Raw genomic sequence first — 19,304 nt, forward strand, 5'->3', positions numbered from 1 at the left:
AGAAACTGTCATTTCAGGCGAGAAAATGGTCAAGTCAACACCTGATAGTAGAATGCTTTGCAGTCTACTAAGTCCTCAGGTTGAGCACTGAGCAGACATAGAAAAATATTGATCAAACTGGACCGCCATGGTGTGAGTAAATAATCGCTTAGAACGGTTACGTTCAACCAAACAAGAGCACCACCTACGCAATAGCTATGCCATCTTCCTTTATCTTTCCTAGTGCTGCCCGTGACAGCCCTCGTCGGAACTAATTTTTGGAGCTATAGCTTAGAATTGAGTAAATCGTTGCGTGTTGTGTATCTTTATTTCTCGACGCAGACAGTTTTGGAGAATAAGGACTGCATAAGTTCTTTTTTTGTGTTCAAAAGTATTACTATAAAAATTAAGCACTGGTATGAACGTGATATGGTACCATTTCACGTGCATCAATAATGCGTCAGTCGGTTGGTGTACATTCCGTGATTTGGCGACACTCTGTAGTATTCACGTTCTCACATTTTCCATTGCAGCAAATGCCAGTTTGGTTTTCATTGTCTCTCAGCTGAAATAAAACAAAAAGACTGAGCTAAATTCCACGAAATCCGCACACGGCTTCCTCGCAGTAGCGCAACTACTGCGCAGAAGGTTTTGATAAAAATATTTGTTAAAAAGGCTAAGCATAGAAATAAGACACGTAGTGCAACCTGCGAGTGGTCTGAATTTGCAAAACTTGAGTGATGCATATTTTCATTACAGTTCCCGGCCCATTATAACCCCGCCGTCATCAGCAATGAAGCTGCCTGATTGGTTGACACAATGAGGACGATGTACGGGGTGATCCACTTCTAGCTATATTACGGTCATTGCTTTCAAAGCAGCATTGCTTCGGATGTAGGCGCTTATCGAAGCAAAGCGATATATGCACAGTGGGACGTGGAGGTGATGCTTCACATGGCCTGCCGCCTAGCTTTATGGAATGGCCGGTTCGGACGTAATGATGCTTTCAAAACAGTGGCCATGTTATAGCTAGAAGTGGATCACCCTGTACAAAGCACAAAAGTCCTAAACTTCAGTCACTGAACATTACCCATAGGAGTAAAATTCAGAAATGACCTCTTGGCCATCACGAACAATCAGAGCCCCACATCAATAACAGGTTAGTGTGGAGAAAGCTATCCAACCGACAACTTGAACGTTCTTCAATTCCATCTCAGGTAATCTTAAGCGGCTTCGGCTTCCTTATTACAAGAATAGAAAACTCGTTCAGTCCTAAGCAGCAGAAAGACAAACTTATTAAGGAATGCTTTTCTTGTATGGTCTCTTAAAATGTTTTAAAATGGCAGTTGTGGCCGACATTTTCTTATTGTTTACCGCTGGCGATTTGGTTTGCGTTGACCAAACAAAAGAAATTGACGATGGGTTATGTCGCTAACAAAACCATCGGACTAGGCTCTAAATATCGTGTTCTTGCTTTGATTCACTGCTCTTCAGGACTCTTTATATACATAATGTCATATGAATTTATCCAGAGCCCCCATTGCTGTGTGTAAATCTATGATGGAAAACTCGAATCGACATCTAGTGTCAATCTCAGTGTTTCGGATAACATGCAGTACGCGAGATTCTTTGAAAAACGGGAGCAGTAGAAACATGTTTAATGAGCCCACAAAGGTGTGCCAGAATTTTCTTTGTGACAAGAAAAGTTTTATCGATTACAAGACGGTACTCTTTTTTGCATGATTAATATGCCTCATTGCCCAATGTAACTAATGATTGCAAACAAAGAAAATAAGGGCAAAGAGAAACAAACTAACACGACAAGTAATTCTTGTTCGTGTAATGTGCAGTTAAGTTCGGCTTGACTGAACACTCGGCCACAACGAGAAAATGTCGAATCACTGCAACAATATTCTTGGTAGCCGGTGGCACTCATAAATGTACCATATTGGGGGGGTAAAGTCTTGCATGCATCTAGTCTAAAAGTAGCGACCCCAGATCATTATCATCTTTAGCCAGAGCATACCCACTGCAGGACAAAGGCCCCTTTCATGTTACAACTAATCCGATTCTGTGCTAACTGCATCACTTGACCTCTACGAACTCTTCAACCTTATCCATCCACCTAATTGTCTGCTGCCTCGTGCTACACTTTTCTTCCCTTTTAGTCGAATTCGTTACTCTTAGCTGCCATCGGCTGTCCTCTCTTTGCACTACATGCCCTGACAATGCACATTTAGTCTTCTTGATTTCGGTTGGAAGATTATTAACTCAATTTATTTATGTGAACCGCTCTGCGTGCCTCCTCTCTCTTAGCATTACACCTAAAATTTTCCCTTTCACAGTGACTCCAGGTAGCGAGCATTTGAACTTACCAAGCATGCTGTGCCGTTAGCCCAGGCTCCTCTTAGAGTTGGAAATACTGGAAAGCTGAGCGCACTATTATTTGATGGACAAGCAAACTGGCATACCACAGCAGTTTCATTTTTCTGCAAATAAAAAAATAAATACAGGGTACACTTAAGTTGCACATTCAACGCGACAGTGGCTCCTAATTGTGGCTGCTTCTGCAGGAGCTCGTGCATTTTCTCCACGCTTATTCATGAAATCTGCAATTTATGGCATTCATTACCGTACACTCATTACCAGGCTGTCGTGAGCAACCCTATTGTGTCCAACAGAATCTAATGCGCTAACACACGCATGTATGTATGTATGTATGTATGTATGTATGTATGTATGTATGTATGTATGTATGTATGTATGTATGTATGTATGTATGTATGTATGTATGTATGTATGTATGTATGTATGTATGTATGTATGTATGTATGTATGTATGTATGTATGTATGTATGTATGTATGTATGTATGTATGTATGTATGTATGTATGTATGTATTGTAAGGCAACGCGAAGGTCGGACTTGGGGAATCAGGCTTTATTACAGACCTGAAGCCTTGGTCGCACACTGCAGCCAAACACACTCCGCGATGACGATGGGTATCTACAAGAGGGAGCAGGATGAAGATGAAGCAGCACGTTCAGCAGTGTGGAAGATGAAGCGCCACACAGTGCTCACACTATTTCGCCCGCGCAGTTCAAGCGGCCAACCTGGCCGCAATTAGTCCGCAGGATTGCGCCGAATAAAAGGTTTCATACGTGAAACGTGGACAACTTCAGTGCCACGGTAACGACAGTCCGGAGGAGGGTAAACAGGGGAGACGCGATAGTTGACCGGGGAGGTTTTTGCAACAACTGTGTAAGGACCAATGTAACGGTGCTGTAACTTGTCACAAAGGCCAGGAGTGCGTAATGGGGTCCAAAGTAACACCTCGTCGCCGGGACGGAACGAAACTTGGCGATGGGTTGCATCATAGCGGTACTTGCGGTCTTCCTGGCTAGCTTCCGTGTTGACGCGAGCAAGCCGGCGTGATTTGGCCAGTCGGGAAAGGAACTGGTCAGGAAGAGAGGATGAGGAACTGGCATGTGTAGAAAGAAAAGAGGCGTCAAGAAAGGTAGCGGGAGAACGGCCGTAGACGAGGAAAAACGGGGTGTAACCTGTGGTCCGCTGTACAGCCGTATTGTAGGCGAACGTAACAAAAGGAAGTATTACGTCCCAGTTTCGGTGGTCCTGGTCGACATACATAGACAACATGTCAGAAAGCGTGCGGTGGAACCGCTCAGTCAACCCATTGGTCTGCGGGTGATAGCTGGAGGTCAATTTGTGATGTGTGGTTGAGGCCTCAATAACTTCGGCTACAATCTTCGACAGAAATGTCCGACCACGATCGCTGAGAAGCACTTGAGGGGCCCCATGGCGCAGTACGAGCGATTCCAAAAAGAAGGTCGCGACCTCATGTGCTGAGCCATTAGGCAGGGAAGCGGTCTCAGCGTAGCGTGTTAGGTTGTCGACGGCGGTGACGATCCAGCGATTACCTCGTGCGGACAATGGAAGTGGCCCGTATAAGTCTATGCCAACAACGGTAAAGGGAGTAGCAGGGCAAGGTAGCGGCTGTAGTAGGCCAGCAGGAGGAGAAGTGGGCCGTTTGCGGCGCTGACATGGCAGACAAGAGGCGACGTATTTTGCCACACTTGAGGCGAGGCCTGGCCAGAAGAAACGGGCTTTCACGCGGTGGTAAGTTTTATGAAAGCCTAAGTGACCGGCTGTAGCATCATCGTGGAAAGCCGCCAGGATACGGATGCGAAGCGCTTTCGGAATAACGGGGACCCAACGGGTGCCTTCGGAGCAATAAATATAACGGGAGAGCACGCCGTTGTCAAGTTTGAACTTTTGGAGTTGCCTGCGCATCCTAGCGGTAGGAGGGTGAGAAGCACCGGTGAGAAGGTCGATTAGGGAAATACAGTAGGGATCTGCTCGCTGGTTTGAAATAATGGCGTAGCGATCTGGAGCAGCGGCAAGAGTAGCACAGGTTAAGGTTGGGGCTCTGGACGACATTGGGACGTCGAGGGTGCACACAGGAAGGCTCGAGGAAGCACTAGGTGGTGAATCTGAGAGCGGGCAGCGGGAAAGAGCATCGGCATCTCGATGTTTGCGTCCCGATTTGAATACGACATCAAAGTGGTACTCCTGCAAACGCAGAATCCAACGGCCCAGGCGGCCAGTCAAATTTTTGAGGGTTGATAACCAGCACAGAGCGTGGTGATCGGTAACGATCGTGAAATGGCGGCCGTAAAGGTAGGGGCGGAATTTCTGAACTGCCCAAACGACGGCTAGGCACTCTTGCTCAGTGATGGTGTAGTTGCGTTCCGCTATTGTTAGAGTTCGACTGGCAAACGCAATTACCTTTTCCCGAGAAGCTGTATCACGTTGCAGAAGTACGGCGCCGATACCGAGGCTGCTGGCATCGGTGTGAAGAATGGTGGCAGCAGTGTCGTCGAAGTGAGCGAGAACAGGGTCCGAAGTGAGGGCATTCTTTAGGGTTTGGAAAGCTTTTTCGCATTCTTCGGACCAATTGAAAGTAGTACGGTCTGTAAGGAGGCGGTGGAGCGGTGCAGCAATGGTAGCGAAATTTGGAATGAAACGGCGAAAGTACGAAGACAGGCCAAGGAAACTGCGTAGTTCCTTAGTGCGCTGAGGGCGTGCAAAGTTCAAAACTGCAGCAAGCTTGTCAGGGTCGGGTCGAATGCCATCGCGGCTGACGAGGTGGCCCAGGATCTTGATTTCTTTCTTGGCGAAATTACACTTTTTTGTGTTCAGCTGGAGACCGGCGGATGCCAGGCACGTTAATACTTGATCAAGGCGGCATAAATGATCAGAAAAAGTCGCAGAGAAAATAACTATGTCGTCTAGGTAGCACAAGCATGTTTTCCACTTAAGTCCTCTAAGAACAGTGTCAATCATGCGCTCAAACGTAGCGGGGGCATTACAAAGTCCAAAAGGCATGACATTGAATTCGTAAAGCCCATCGGGAGTAGCGAATGCGGTTTTTTCTTTGTCGGCTTCGTGCATCGATATCTGCCAGTAACCGGAACGCAAATCCAAAGTGGAGAAATATTCGGCGCCCTGAAGACAGTCGAGGGAGTCGTCAATTCGTGGCATAGGGTAAACATCTTTTCGAGTGACTTTGTTAAGTGCGCGGTAATCAACGCAAAAACGCACGGACCCATCCTTTTTTTTGACCAAGACGACCGGAGATGACCAGGGGCTAGCTGATGGCCGAATAATGTCTCGCCGGAGCATATCATTCACATTATCTTCTATGATTTTACGTTCTGATAAGGATACACGGTAAGGGCGGCGGCTAACAATAGAAGTACCTTCTGTAATAATGCGGTGCTGTGCAGAAGACGTTCGGCCCAAGGTCGGAGAAGTGACATCAAAGGAGGCTTGGTGTTTTCGAAGTAATTCCTGCAAAGCTTGGCGGTGAGTCGCAGGAAGGTCAGGATTGATGGTGCCAAAGAGAACACAGAGAGAAGCATCGGAAGAAGCTGCTGGTGAGGAAGAGGGGGCGGTAAGGGTGGTGAGGGACACCGGGTGAATGTCCAGGACACAAGGAAAACATGTCCCTTTAGTCAGCACAATGGGCTCTGGGGAAGTGTTCGAAGCAGCGACAAGCGCTGTGCCATGCTCAAACCGAACAAGACTTGGTGGTAGGGCGATTCCGCGGGTCAGATGGCGATCAGAAGGCACGATTAGCACATCTCCGTTATCAATGTCAGTAGAAGTAAGCGCGACAAGTTGTTCGCATCCAGGGGGCAACACTGAGTTAGTAGCGGCAAGCAGGCGATAACGGGGCTCGGGAGGTTCAGAAGACGGATCGCTCTCGTTCATGTAAATGACCCTGTCGCGACACGAAATGCTGGCTGATGCGGCAGACAGAAAATCCCAGCCTAAAATAATTGGGTGAGCGCACGGTGACATCACGGCAAATTGTACATGGTGGCGGACACCATCAACAAAAACTCGCACAGTACACTTTGCAGAAGGCCGAATTATTGCACCATTAGCTCCGCGGAGTTCAGGTCCATCATAAGGCGTTTTCACTTTTCGCAAGCGGGAGCACAAGTCAGTGTGTATCACAGAAACAGCGGCGCCCGTGTCAACCAAAGCCTCAACAGATAATCCTTCAACCCGCACTAAAATAATATTCCAGGGACGTTCCGGAGGATTTTTGGGATGGCCGAAGAGTGCAGTTTTCCCTCCTAAAACTGCAGTGGTCAGTTTTCCGACAGGCGGGGAGTCGTCAGAGAAGCTTGACGGAGAGGCGAGGTGGAGCGGCGAAAAGGCGAAAGAGAACGGCGTCTTGAAGGCCTGTAACCAGCAGGCGGAGCGGGGCTTTCTGGCGGGGGTGATGAACGTCGGGGATAATCAGGGAATGAACGGTGGTTAGAGCCGGAAAAGCGAGGAGGGTAGTCTGCTTCAAATGATTCGTAGCCGCGGCGTTCATTCTGGAGCCTGCGACGACAGAAGCGGGAAATATGGCCTCGGTACCCGCAGTAATAACACACAGGGCGGGCTGGGCGCCAGTTGGGGTAGTATGTCGGCGCGGCGGCAGGTGGTGCCAATGCAGCGACATGAGCAGTGGTAGGCGCCGGTGGCGTAGGTGCTCCAACTGCGGGCGGCAAGGACGTGATCTGGGCGTACGTTGGCACCTGACAGATGGTAGGAGCGACCGATGTTGGCGGGGAATGGGTCATTGAGGCCAGCTCTTCTTTAACAATGCTACGCAGGCCGGCACTTGAATTATGTGGCTCAGATGCAGGGCGGCACAAATTACCTTGAGCCGAGAGCTCTTCACGAATTAATTCGCGAATAAGCACACGGAGGTCAGCTTCGGCAGTGAAACCAAATGAAGTGGGATCAGGCTGCAGGCGTATTGACTGTAGTTCGTCAAGGCGTTGACAAGTCGATATGATGGCTTCAATTGTGGTTGGGTTCTGCACGGCCAGGGCGTTATAGGCGAGTGGACCAATACCTTTAAGGACGTGCCGAACCCGCTCGGCCTCTGGCATGGTTGCATTTATGCGCCGACAAAGTGCGAGAACGTCTTCGATATAAGAGGTATAGGTCTCATTGGACCGCTGAAGTCGGGCTTCTAGCTTCTTCTTGGCGGACTCCGTGCGAACAGTAGGAGCGCAGAAAATCTGGCGTAACTTTTGTTTAAAGGTAGCCCAATCCGGAATCGTCGACTCATGATTTAGAAACCACGTTTTGGCCACATCCGTCAAATAAAAGGACACATTAATTAATTTAAGAGAATCGTCCCATCGGTTGAAAGCACTGACCCGGTCGTAGCTGTCGAGCCAGTCATCAGCGTCGTCGCCGCGGAGACCGGCGAACATCTGAGGGTCGCGCTGACGGCTACTGACAGTCCAAGTGGCAAGGGGAGCTGGAGTCGAGTTGGTAGCAGCCGGAATAGCGGAGTGGCCCTCTTGTGTCATGACGATGGTGGTCGGGATCAAACGGCGGCCAGAACGAAGCTCCAGGTGGATGCAGGTGACGAAGCAGCGGGGAAATCAAGGCGCACCTCCACCACGTGTAAGGCAACGCGAAGGTCGGACTTGGGGAATCAGGCTTTATTACAGACCTGAAGCCTTGGTCGCACACTGCAGCCAAACACACTCCGCGATGACGATGGGTATCTACAAGAGGGAGCAGGATGAAGATGAAGCAGCACGTTCAGCAGTGTGGAAGATGAAGCGCCACACAGTGCTCACAGTATGTATGTTTGTTTGTATGTATGTATGTATGTATGTATGTATGTATGTATGTATGTATGTATGTATGTATGTATGTATGTATGTATGTATGTATGTATGTATGTATGTATGTATGTATGTATGTATGTATGTATGTATGTATGTATGTATGTATGTATGTATGTATGTATGTATGTATGTATGTATGTATGTATGTATGTATGTATGTATGTATGTATGTATGTATGTATGTATGTATGTATGTATGTATGTATGTATGTATGTATGTATGTATGTATGTATGTATGTATGTATGTATGTGCGCGTGTCTAGGGCTCGCGATTTTGACTCGATTCAAGGTTGAGGTTTGGGAGCTAGTCTCCCCTCAGAGGCAATACGCGAGATAACAGCTCTTTATAACTCGATGTCATGCCGTCTTACAACCCGCTGACAAATCAATACATGGCAATGCCACTTGTTAGATAAGTATATTAGTTACTTCTTGCTGACAACACTGACCCCTGCGATACATATTTTTTTAGCGAACGAAGCTTTTAAAGCTATCACAATAGAGATTGTGATGTGTCGTTGACTGTACAAAAAAAAAGATATCACAGATATATATAAATTACGTACCGATTAAGAAGCCATGATACCTTCTGCGATTTATGCGTCGGTATGAGCGATTGCAAAGAATCTTGACACAATGTTTTAGGCAGGCAAAACTTAAACGCAACACTGCCAAGTCTATACAATGTCGCTACAAAGTGAATATTCCCAGTATCAAACGCACTGAAATCGTATATACACATATTGTTATCATATATGTATGGGCGATCAAACGTTAACCATGCCCGCTTTTGTATGCTGAGTTTTTTTGAAGTGTGGCCTGATGCGTGATTGATGATGACATCGTAGGTATCTGCGCTGTGGAAGCAGACGGCAAAGTGGTTTTCCATGGCTAATAATTCGACTTACTCTCTCGTAAAGCATGCCTGATTTCAAGTAGCAGGTAAAAAAGCGCATTTTCTGTTTGCTTATGTCCATACCGGTGCCTAAACATGTAATAGAAAAGTCGCACTGCGCCCGGCGCCAAATAACAGTTTTTCGGCAATCAATGTATTATAATACATATTACATATATACCCTCTAATGCAGAATTCTATACACCTACTGTCTTTAGCTCAGTTTACAAAGTAGGCTACGCGAGATAGGGAAGTCGTGAAATGTTATCATAATGATGGTGTGGCTGCTTAGCGTTTCGAAAATTTTTGTCGTCGGTGCTGGCCTCGGCAGCGAGCGAAATCGCGATGGAATTCAGGAACGGCTTGAAATATTCCAAAATAACGCGAAATTCATCAGGGTCGTTTAGTAACCAATACTGAGAAATTGAGCTGAAGATAAAACCAGGTTCCGAAGACCTCTGGCGCTGCATAGTTATACACAAACACAATACACACACACGAGATTAAAGCAAGGCGTTCACACCGATGATGCGCTCACTGCCAATTGGCTGTTATTTGTGATAAGAAGACGAAGAATGCATAACTAAAAACGTAGCGTTACAATAAGAAGAAACCAGGTTCATTTGGTAGGCAGTGAGAAAACACACATTGCGAGACGGGCAGGCTACTTATAGGTGCAGAAGGCTGTTTGATACAATGTGGAAAAAGGTGGCCCTAGAGAATGCAAAGTAATAACGGCACCCGATGATGTTATCGTGCTCTCTTCGTAAAGACACAATCTAATCTATTGCGAGATTTTTATTCCTTAATAGTTTATCTTGCGCGGCATACAATTTTATAATTTAGCGGTACTCAACTGCCGATGAGTAAAAAACACAATAGCTATTACTCGTGTCGAAATACGGATGGTTAGTGCTGCTTGGAGAGGCTCATGTTCCCTCCCCTTTATTTCTTAGTTGATACCGCTCATGTAGGCTGCTGTGCCTATTTTCTGCAAACAACGTTTTCTGCGTGTGATATATGTGTACGCGTCAGACAAGATGCGGAGGCTACAGCTCTAAGAAGAAAAGCGTCCTCGAGTTCTGAAGAGGTTAGGGGCGGCTTTTTCCACGCACTCACTCCACCGCCGATGCCCTAGTGTAAGGTTGATTGGCCATATGTACGGCAGTTCTCTCGGATGGTGCAACGTGGTTCGCATGTATGTACTTTGGCTCGTTCCTGCATGACGGCAGCTGTTTTAAATCTCTTTTACCCTCCTGAGCCCTAGTCATTAAGAATATACTATATTTTCAGATTTTCATTTGCCAAAGTATTTGTTAGGCTTATAAGCCTTCAGGCCATTTTTATAATTTTTGACTGGTGAGGGGGGGGGGGGGGGGGGGGCAGATCTAGAACTCGGAGCCCAAAGCGCTCAAGCTGTCTCATTGATTTTGTACACGTTTCACTACCGCTCTCGTTACCGCTTCTTGCTTTCCTCATTTTTCCTTAAGGTCTAGCCCTGGCGTTTCTCGGCCGTTGCTTTTTGCCAGTTTGCAAAAAAGGGGGCGACGATAAAGGACGCATGCGCGCCAAATTAAAAACTAGGACTTCTTAACACTTGGTCGCATTTTCTCAGAGTAAAGCAGCTCAACAGGTTCCAACCTGGATGATCGCAGATAAACAACGTTGTCTGCTAACATAGTTGGTAAAGGGTCTTAAAATTTGAAAGAACTCGAAAAGACAAGGACGAAATGAATGTACTGAAAAACGCTACTCTCGTGCACTCTCTAGTTGCAATCTTTCCAAGCTGTTTCATATTTCAAAATGGCTACGATGCCAAAGCAAATACAGCTACACTGGTGAAAACTGAAAACTCTTGTCGCCTTGTGAAGGTTTCATTTGAACAACTTTTTTTCGCCTAGGAATTAGGAGTCAGCGTGGAAATTGATTTTAGGAAAGAAAAATTGCTTTTCAATGACGTTCAATATAATTTTCATGCAGAAGCTAAGACATTTTTATAGAAAAATCTTTGTCCCGGACTCATTTACTTGCCTTTGGGAGACACTTTGATTTGCAGCCAAAAGTTGTAGCAGTGCTGCTGCAGGTGAAAACAGCTGTAACAGTGATGAGTTGTTGATTATTAAACATTACTGACAAATGAACGAGGCAAGTGATTTATATATTAGCAGAAAACGTTTTAGTGAGCTCAGCCAAGCAAGCAGTTCATGTTTTCTAGGAAAAAATGTTGACATAAATATAATTGGGTGTTTTTTTTGTCAGTACCTGAGATGTATCTAAATATAACTGATGTCAGCTGGACTACATACGAAATACATGTTCTCAGTGTTCGATTATGCAATCAAAATAACATGGCCGTTTAGCATTGCGAACATTTGGTTAGCTATCTCGTCGTACAAACGTATTAAATTCTTTTTTTGCCACCCAACTCAGGTGGGTCATAGTTTAGCTAAAACCGAGAGCCTTTTGAAGACCCCTTTTATGCTAAGAACACCAAACAATCGGTATCAATTTGGAACACACCAGCGTATATATTTCTGTAAAGTGTGCTGCAAAAACTGGAATTCATAAAAAGGGTATTAGCACAAATAACAGAAGCCGTAATCGCAATCACAACCACTTAGGTTAGGATTGTAACTATTCCAATGCTTGTCACAAAACTTCCAATAAGTCTGTTTATACTAAAACTTTGGAGCTACCTTTCAAGTTATTCACGGAACCGTTTGTTAAAGACAAGGGAATAAACTTTTGGACGTTGGCGACTGTGGTGCGCTGTGCGATTTCTTATACGGGCGTGATCTCAATTGCTTTATAATTTTGGCTAAAACAACTTCAGCGATTTAGGTGTTTTAATCGCGTGACGCTTGGTTTGATAAGAGGGTTGCTCTTCGAGAATTAAGCTACTGTATTTGTTGCCTCGTTAGTGAGTTGACAAAATGCTTTTACGTTGTCCTCGCGCTAAGAAGACAGACTAAAGATGTGAAGTAGGAATATGCTCTAATTGTTACGGCTGGTTGGTAAGATTTCGGGCAGTATATTTACTTTTATTGAGTAATCGTCTTGGAGTAATGAAAGGAATTGAGTTTATTATCGGCCCTAAAGCTGTTATGCTTAGACACCTCTTGTGTATTGTGGCCATGTTTGTTTATTCATCCTCCTGTCCCTCAAGTACATGAACTTCTCATCCTCATGTACATCCTTGCTTCGTAGACATTAATAAGAGATATGCTGGGCAGGTTACAGTTTTTTTTACATAGGGACTAAACAAGTGATGTCGTTTGGATGGACATGTCTTACGGCACATGTGTGGTGGTTGTTTGCTAGTGTGTGACTGTATGGTGGACTTTGTGGCTGTCCAGCTTGGATGATGGTTGTGGTACACTGGGACGATTGTGGTATTAGCTACTGGGCAAAGAAGAGGTGTGTGGAGATGTACTTGAGTGTAGAATTGGTGACTGTCATGCTTGGACGATGTTTATGTTCTGCGGGGAAGAAAGTGCTACTATCTATTTTGGCAAAGAAGAGGATGACGAGAAGATGTACTTGGGTGTAGAAGAGGCGGAGTGGTGAAGAGGAAATATGTGTTCAGATCCATATTACAGTTGGTAGTGTTCGCCTGTGTTGTGTTTCTTCGCATGTGATTGTGTTTGTTGCGCCACAGTTCATGGGTACAACTTTTTCAAGCATAAATAAGAATAGATATCAGCAGCAGAAATTAAGCCCTGACAGCACGGCACCTATTGTCTTCTAAGCTGTAAGCTCATGAATGTATAACAGCCGTCCGAAATCCGTAAAAACGATTAAGGAAATGTGCGTCCTTTGTATAGCTTCGCATGTTCTGATGCCCTGTAATAGGACATAATGAATGCAGCAAGAATGACAGGGAGCCTTTTCTGTGAAGTCATAGGAACGTATTAATTGGTGACGCCACAAGCTATCGACTTCGAATATTTATCAAGCATTGCCTGAATGAACGTGACAGCTGAGCGAATTTTACTCCCGCACTATACGTCAATGCGCTGTCTGATCAACATATATGTTTATAGCCAGCATGAAATGTATGATTAGAACTAGAGCAGAATAGCCTGGAACTCTCACTTTTATCAGCATCTGTACATCATTAGTATTCAGACAGACATGTTACTGGAAACTTACTGACCCTGTCCTGCGCTCCCTTTTAGAAAAATTTCGTGCTCACAGGTGTCTATGTTAATTTCTGATATATTATAAGGTTTATAAGGTTTAACCATGTTTAACGTCCAAGGAGCTTTTTAAACAATAAGTGTGCTACAAAAGACGCAACTAATTAATTGCAAAGAATACTTGTCTATTGAGTACGCTCAGCACTACCGGCTGTCAGCAGATGGCCTGTAAGCTTCTTCAGGTAGAATGCCTATCAATGCATGTTTTTTTCCTTTCATGGAACTTTGCTAGATAGCCAGGCAGAAATGTCACTTGGCAAAAGCGGCACTAGATTGAGTATACACTTATGCGCTTTGTTCGCATGTGTGCAATAGAGTTTGATTTGCGGGTAAACGTTGAGGAGCACAGCTAGCAACGGAACGGCTTCTTGTCCATATGGATGGGAAGGTGGCTCACTAGGTGGCTCTCCAGCACAAATCCCTTGCCACAATGGCTGCACCGGTGTGGCCGCTCGCCACTGTGCACCCGGTGGTGATACTTCATGTGGATGGTAAGTGCTCTTATGTAAGGGCACAAGTGGCACTGCAGTCACTGCTGCCCTTTGCTATAGGTATCATTTCCATTTGGCAGGCAATGTACACTGGCCAAGCTCCCAAATGGTTCCTGTGTACATGGTGGAAGTTAGCCACAGCACCCAGAGGTTGCACGCTTTCTACCCTCGTTGATCGGCAGTTCGGCTACCCAGTTCTACAACGTTCGCACTAAAATCTTTCATTGCCATGATTTCATAACATTCTCTGAGGTCTAGACATCTTCGTTTGGGCATGTGCATATCTCTCCTTCCTTCGTTAGCAAGGTGATGTTGAAAATCCTCCAAGGTAGGCTGCAGCAGTATGTGGATCGGGAGCTTCCGGACGTGAAAGCTGGGTTTCGCAAGGGCAGAGGAACTAGAGACCAAATTGCTAACCTTCGCTGGATCATGGAAAAAGCAAGAGAGTTCCAAAAACCCATCTACTTCTGCTTTATTGATTATGCGAAAGCGTTTGACTGCGTAGATCACAGCAGATTGTGGCAAGCTCTCCAAGAGATGGGAGTTCCAATTCACCTCATCTGTCTCCTCAGGAACCTGTATGAAGGGCAAGAGGCCACAGTCAGAACTGGGCATAGTGTTACTGATTGGTTTCCGATCGAGAAAGGAGTGAGGCAAGGCTGCATACTGTCGCCCTGCCTATTTAACCTATATGCAGAGTGCATCATGAGGAAGGCCGGTCTGGACGAGTCTTCAGCTGGAATGAAGATTGCTGGAAAACGTATCAACAACCTTAGATATGCGGATGATACCACTTTAATGGCAGAAAGTGAAGTGGAACTCAAGAGACTTCTGATCCGCGTACAAGAAGAGAGTGAGAAGTTTGGGCTTAAACTGAACATTAAAAGACAAAGATCATGGCGTCTTGCCCTATCAAGTCCTGGAGCATCAATGGACAAGAAGTGGAAGCTGTGACAGATTTTCTGTTCTTGGGCTCCAAGATTACCTCGGAAGGAGACTGCAGCCATGAAATTAGGAGACGCCTGCTTCTGGGAAAGAGAGCAATGGTTAGCCTTGACCGCCTAGTGAAGGCCAGAGACATTAGTCTGCCAACCAAGATCCGTATAACTCGTGCTATGGTCTTTCCAGTTGTGATGTGTGGATGCGAGAGTTGGACTGTGAAAAAGGCTGACCGCCGAAGAGTTGACGCGTTTGAATTGTGGTGCTGGCGAAGACTCTTGAGAGTTCCTTGGACTGCCAGAAGATCAAATCAGTCGATATTGTCGACCATAAACCCTGACTGCTCATTGGAGGGTCAAATTTTAAAGTTAAAGCTCAGCTACTTTGGCCATCTGATGAGAAGAGAGGAGTCGCTGGAGAAAGATTTGATGTTGGAAAGGTTGAGGGTCGCCGGAGAAGGGGTAGGCAGCGAACGCGTTGGTTAGATGGCATCCTCGAAGCACTGCAGATGAAGTTATGTGATGTTAGGAAGATAGTGAGAGACCGGAAAGCGTGGCGTGACATGGTCCATAGGGTCACGAAGAGTCGGACACGACTGAACGACTAAACTGAACTGAACTGAACGTCCGAGTGGAGCTCCGACTGCGAGAGACGCCTTGGTGGAGGGCTGAGCTAATGTTGACCATCTGAGGTCTTCAACATGCACTGACATAGCACAACAGACAGGCGATTTAATCATCGTCTCCATTGAAAAGCTGCCCGTGCGGCCGGGATCAGATTCCGCGTCTTTGGGTTAAGCAGTGGAGTGCCGTAACCACTGCGGCAGCGTGGCTGGAGACTGACTTGTTATACCTGTTCATTATTTTTATCAATCTTAATCAGCATCTGCAGCTTTTCTTCCTGGTGTTATGAGACATGGTCTAACAAGGCGAAAAACACGGACAGGCGGGGTAGAAGTGAGACAACACGGGGTTTGTATCCAAATAACTCGCCCAGTTTTCTGTCTTCCAGAAGCTTATTTGCTGGCATTATGATTACTGCTTGTATTGGTTGCAAAATTACAATTTAATCTATCCTTTTATTCCCCAGAATGACTTAAACACTAATATTTCAATTATTTCACTCATACGTACTCACCCAGTGCAATTCCAAGAAGAACAATCACAAGTAGGCAGTTCATGTTTCAAGCAAAAGCGCTTGTTCTGAAATGAGAACTTGCTCTATTGTGCGCACAATCTTCAGAGTGCCCTTTATATGATTGTAAGAGATAATCGCCTTTGCAATTACCCTTCTCTGGCGAGATGCTGGCATGCTGGCGGAACATGAGGACAATTTGTCGGCTATAAGATAAGTGCACATATTCTCTTGAGCAATTAGGATGTTCTATCATCTTCAGTAGCGGTTGACACTTAAGTCAATACATTGTAACCTCTTTGACATATGAACAACGACCTCTAAAGTGTAATGGCCGCATGCCGAGAGTAATGTAAATGTACAGAACGTATTGTTCTCTAAGAAAGATAGATTAACTAATACCTTCAGATGGAAAGAGAAGGCAAAAATAATGGGTTCTTTATGGACCAGTATTCTTTTTCTGATCCATAACTACAGCGCAAAAGACTGACAAAGATGAAGGGAGAACACCACGCAGCGCCGACTCACAACTAAATGTTTTATTGTATGCCAGCAGTTATAAATATCTCCTTGGCGGCCAGAAAGAATTCTGTGCGCCTTGACATGCGTGAATGACATACCGCTAGTACACCAGGGATGTGTCAACACGCAATTTATATGCGTGTGAATATGATATGATCAGTGAGAAGGCAATTGTCAATATTCACAATAAAGGTACCGTCTTCCTTTTTTTGACAAGACAACAAATTAAGCACTGATGCATTCTTCCGAGAGCCTTCCTATTAAGTGAGCTTCTATTATCTCCCATGCTAACGAGTCACGGCTCTTTCCCTAGCCAGCGATTCCTCAAGAAGAGTTATCTTTCTTCGGCCCAAACGTTATTCTTACAGAGGTTCAGATGAGCCTTTCGCTCCGAGAAAAAAATAGTCGTAAGAAAACGAGAGTGTATCATGGGAAGAATATTAGGATAAAACAGCGTAACCTTCAAAACTCTGATAAAGTATACAAGATAAAAAACAAAGCAACATTGGTTCGGAATAGAGTCAAGATATAAAGATAGCGACGCATAGCTGAAAGGCTCCGAATCCGGGCAGAACCTCCTAAACATTTTAATTGAAATAGTTTTACCACCACCCATACCACAGCCACTTCGCCTCAGTGAGGCCTCCTTGCAGAAGCGGAAGCTCTATGTAATCTCTGCCAATGGGGATCGCTTTGCCAAGACGAAGGCATGATTCTTGTCAAAACGTTCACTAATGCTCTGAGGCCCCGCTCAAATCGTGTTAATTTTGATTTATTTTCTAGAATTTTATGATATCTATTCGTGCAGTGTCAGTACACTGCAGGAGCCGAGCACAAAATTTATTGTGCGTGCATGCGCACAAGTATAACGTCATAGCGCTAAAAGCCTCGTTACCCAGAAAATCCAATATCTGCGTCGTGATCTTGCTGTCGATGTTGTGAGCGAACAATCAAGGCCTGGCGTTGGCAGGTGGTATATGACCGTTTATATGACCAGGCACTTATCTTCGACGGTTTGTGCGATTTGACGGGACGAAATACGAACGTGGGAAGTAGGATCCTCACTTGCGCTGCTCATTTGAGGTAGGGAGGTAGAATAAAAACAACTCTACAGTGCTATCGAATGCACTGGACCTATACGCGAACGACAAGCCACTATTACATCAGATCTCTAAAGGCGGAGCTTAGTGTGCCCTTAGTTCTTTTATTTTTATTGTTTCAGTCTTTTTTCAGGGCGAGGTATTGCGTTCTAATGATTACCAGAAATGAATGTAAAGAAATGATTTCGCAGTAATTTATTTTTTAGTGAGTGTCTTATGGAAGAAACTTTCAACATCGCAGATGCCCTTTACGAAAATGTTTCGTAGTAAATATTTCTGTGTTTTATGGTTAATTGAAGAGACACTGAAGAAGGAATAAAAAAAGAAAACCTGCCATAGGAAGCAGTAGAAATAAAGGAGGTGATGTGCTGTGACATTTCTGTTTAAAGGCACACGGATGTAAAGAGGGTGCAGTGAGTTCGATATAATGTTTTGAACTACATACTCAGAATAAATAAAGAAGCAAACTTATAAGGGTAAGTTTTTGTCTCTTCCTTACAAAGTAGTCTTCGATGATATCATCCTAAATAATTATTGCTCAGAAAATAGCGGCGCCCCATACATCTCGGCGACCTATAAAAATAATGAACAAAAGATATATAATGAACATGTAAATATAAAAATGTATTAAAAGTGCACTTATAGAAACCTAAATGAAAATTGCAGCAAAAGTCACGGCATGTATGACCACCACATCCTCTCAGCAGCGCGAAAAAGGTATTTAACAGCATGTCTAATATTAAGCAATATCAAGCATTAAACGACTGAAGCTAGAAGAAAGTGTAGCAGCAAAGATTTTTCAACACACAGTTTGTTTAGTGGTGCCTGATTCATCTCAGCTCTTAAATTATTTTTTTGTCTTCAAGAAAATATCGCAACTTTCGTATCTTCAAAGTAAACTTTGTGCGTTAAAAGTCGTTAATTTATATTGTCTACTTAAAGAGCCACAAACAACGATGATGAAACATTACATATCATGTTATCTTTGTTTTCTTGTCTTTATCTTGTAATGTATATATTAGGTATGAGAATAATAAGACAGTGATAATTGGGTTGCCAGGATTAAAAGCAAGTTATCTGGTACTGAATTCCTGTTCGTTTTGATGACGTACATTAAAAAGAACAGGTGGTGCCATGCAGTGCCCTGTGATAATCAACAAATTATAGCGCTCACTATATCTGCTCAAGATCATGAATAGAATTGTTAGCGTTTATATGCAAAAGAGCATATACTACCTGTGTATTACCAATATTCACGAATTAGAAACGTTCTCACCAACGAAAAGGGTTGAAGGTTCATTGTGAATAATTGAGGGATATACGAAAAAACTATGATCGGGTTAGCATTATAAGGAAGAAAGAAAGCAGAGTGGGTAGCAATTTAACATAGGCCTGTAATGTCTTAGTCCTAACAAGAGAAAAAATGCATATGTTCGAAGAGGCTTTCTTGCTATGACCTGCCCGAGGCATGTTTGCTAGAAGGACCATCAGGTTGTTGTGCTAAATTGCCACTAGCAACATAAATGAAAAGCTTGTTTTTAACCACGCTGTACGAGCGTGCCTGCGTAGCTTAGCGACGAAATGCCTAGGTCGAAATCCTAGTACCTAAAAGGCCTGATACTGGTCTCACCATCCTCTTTTATCAATTAGCCCCAGTAACAACGCACCGAATCGTTGTTTAAGCTCGTGAATTAAGAGTTTCGCACAAAATGTGCTCAAGCACGACTTATACTGTTACCGGGAAACGCGGGACCAAAGTGATGTGACAAAAACGACGACCGAGGAACACGGGCACGACAAAGCGTTGAGAAAG

The 19,304-nt window shown here is 44.6% G+C and overlaps 1 protein-coding gene across 1 annotated transcript; it reads right to left on the bottom strand.

Moving 5' to 3' along the window:
* Positions 1-288: 288 nt before the first annotated feature.
* On the bottom strand, positions 289-16,030 carry LOC146190107 (uncharacterized). The gene is made up of 4 exons (XM_084604844.1): positions 15,873-16,030; positions 11,138-11,199; positions 2,355-2,468; positions 289-544 (listed from the first exon to the last, which is right to left on the bottom strand). Exons 1-4 carry the CDS (start codon positions 15,913-15,915, stop codon positions 440-442), a joined length of 324 nt encoding a protein of 107 aa, XP_084460970.1. The 5' UTR covers positions 15,916-16,030; the 3' UTR covers positions 289-439.
* Positions 16,031-19,304: the final 3,274 nt, after the last annotated feature.

This window comes from Amblyomma maculatum, chromosome 5, assembly GCF_055883805.1.
Source record: "Amblyomma maculatum isolate TAMU_Amacu chromosome 5, ASM5588380v1, whole genome shotgun sequence".
Classification (NCBI taxonomy): domain Eukaryota; kingdom Metazoa; phylum Arthropoda; class Arachnida; order Ixodida; family Ixodidae; genus Amblyomma; species Amblyomma maculatum.

Excerpts from the sequence above, each read along its gene's own strand:
- LOC146190107 (XM_084604844.1), bottom strand. The coding sequence starts at position 15,915 with ATGAACTGCCTACTTGTGATTGTTCTTCTTGGAATTGCACTGG. Across the intron at positions 11,200-15,872 it reads TCTTCTTGGAATTGCACTGG|CTGTTTTCACCTGCAGCAGC; the intron begins GTGAGTACGTAT and ends TCACTGTTACAG. Across the intron at positions 2,469-11,137 it reads AATCAAAGTGTCTCCCAAAG|AAAAATGAAACTGCTGTGGT; the intron begins GCAAGTAAATGA and ends TTTTATTTGCAG.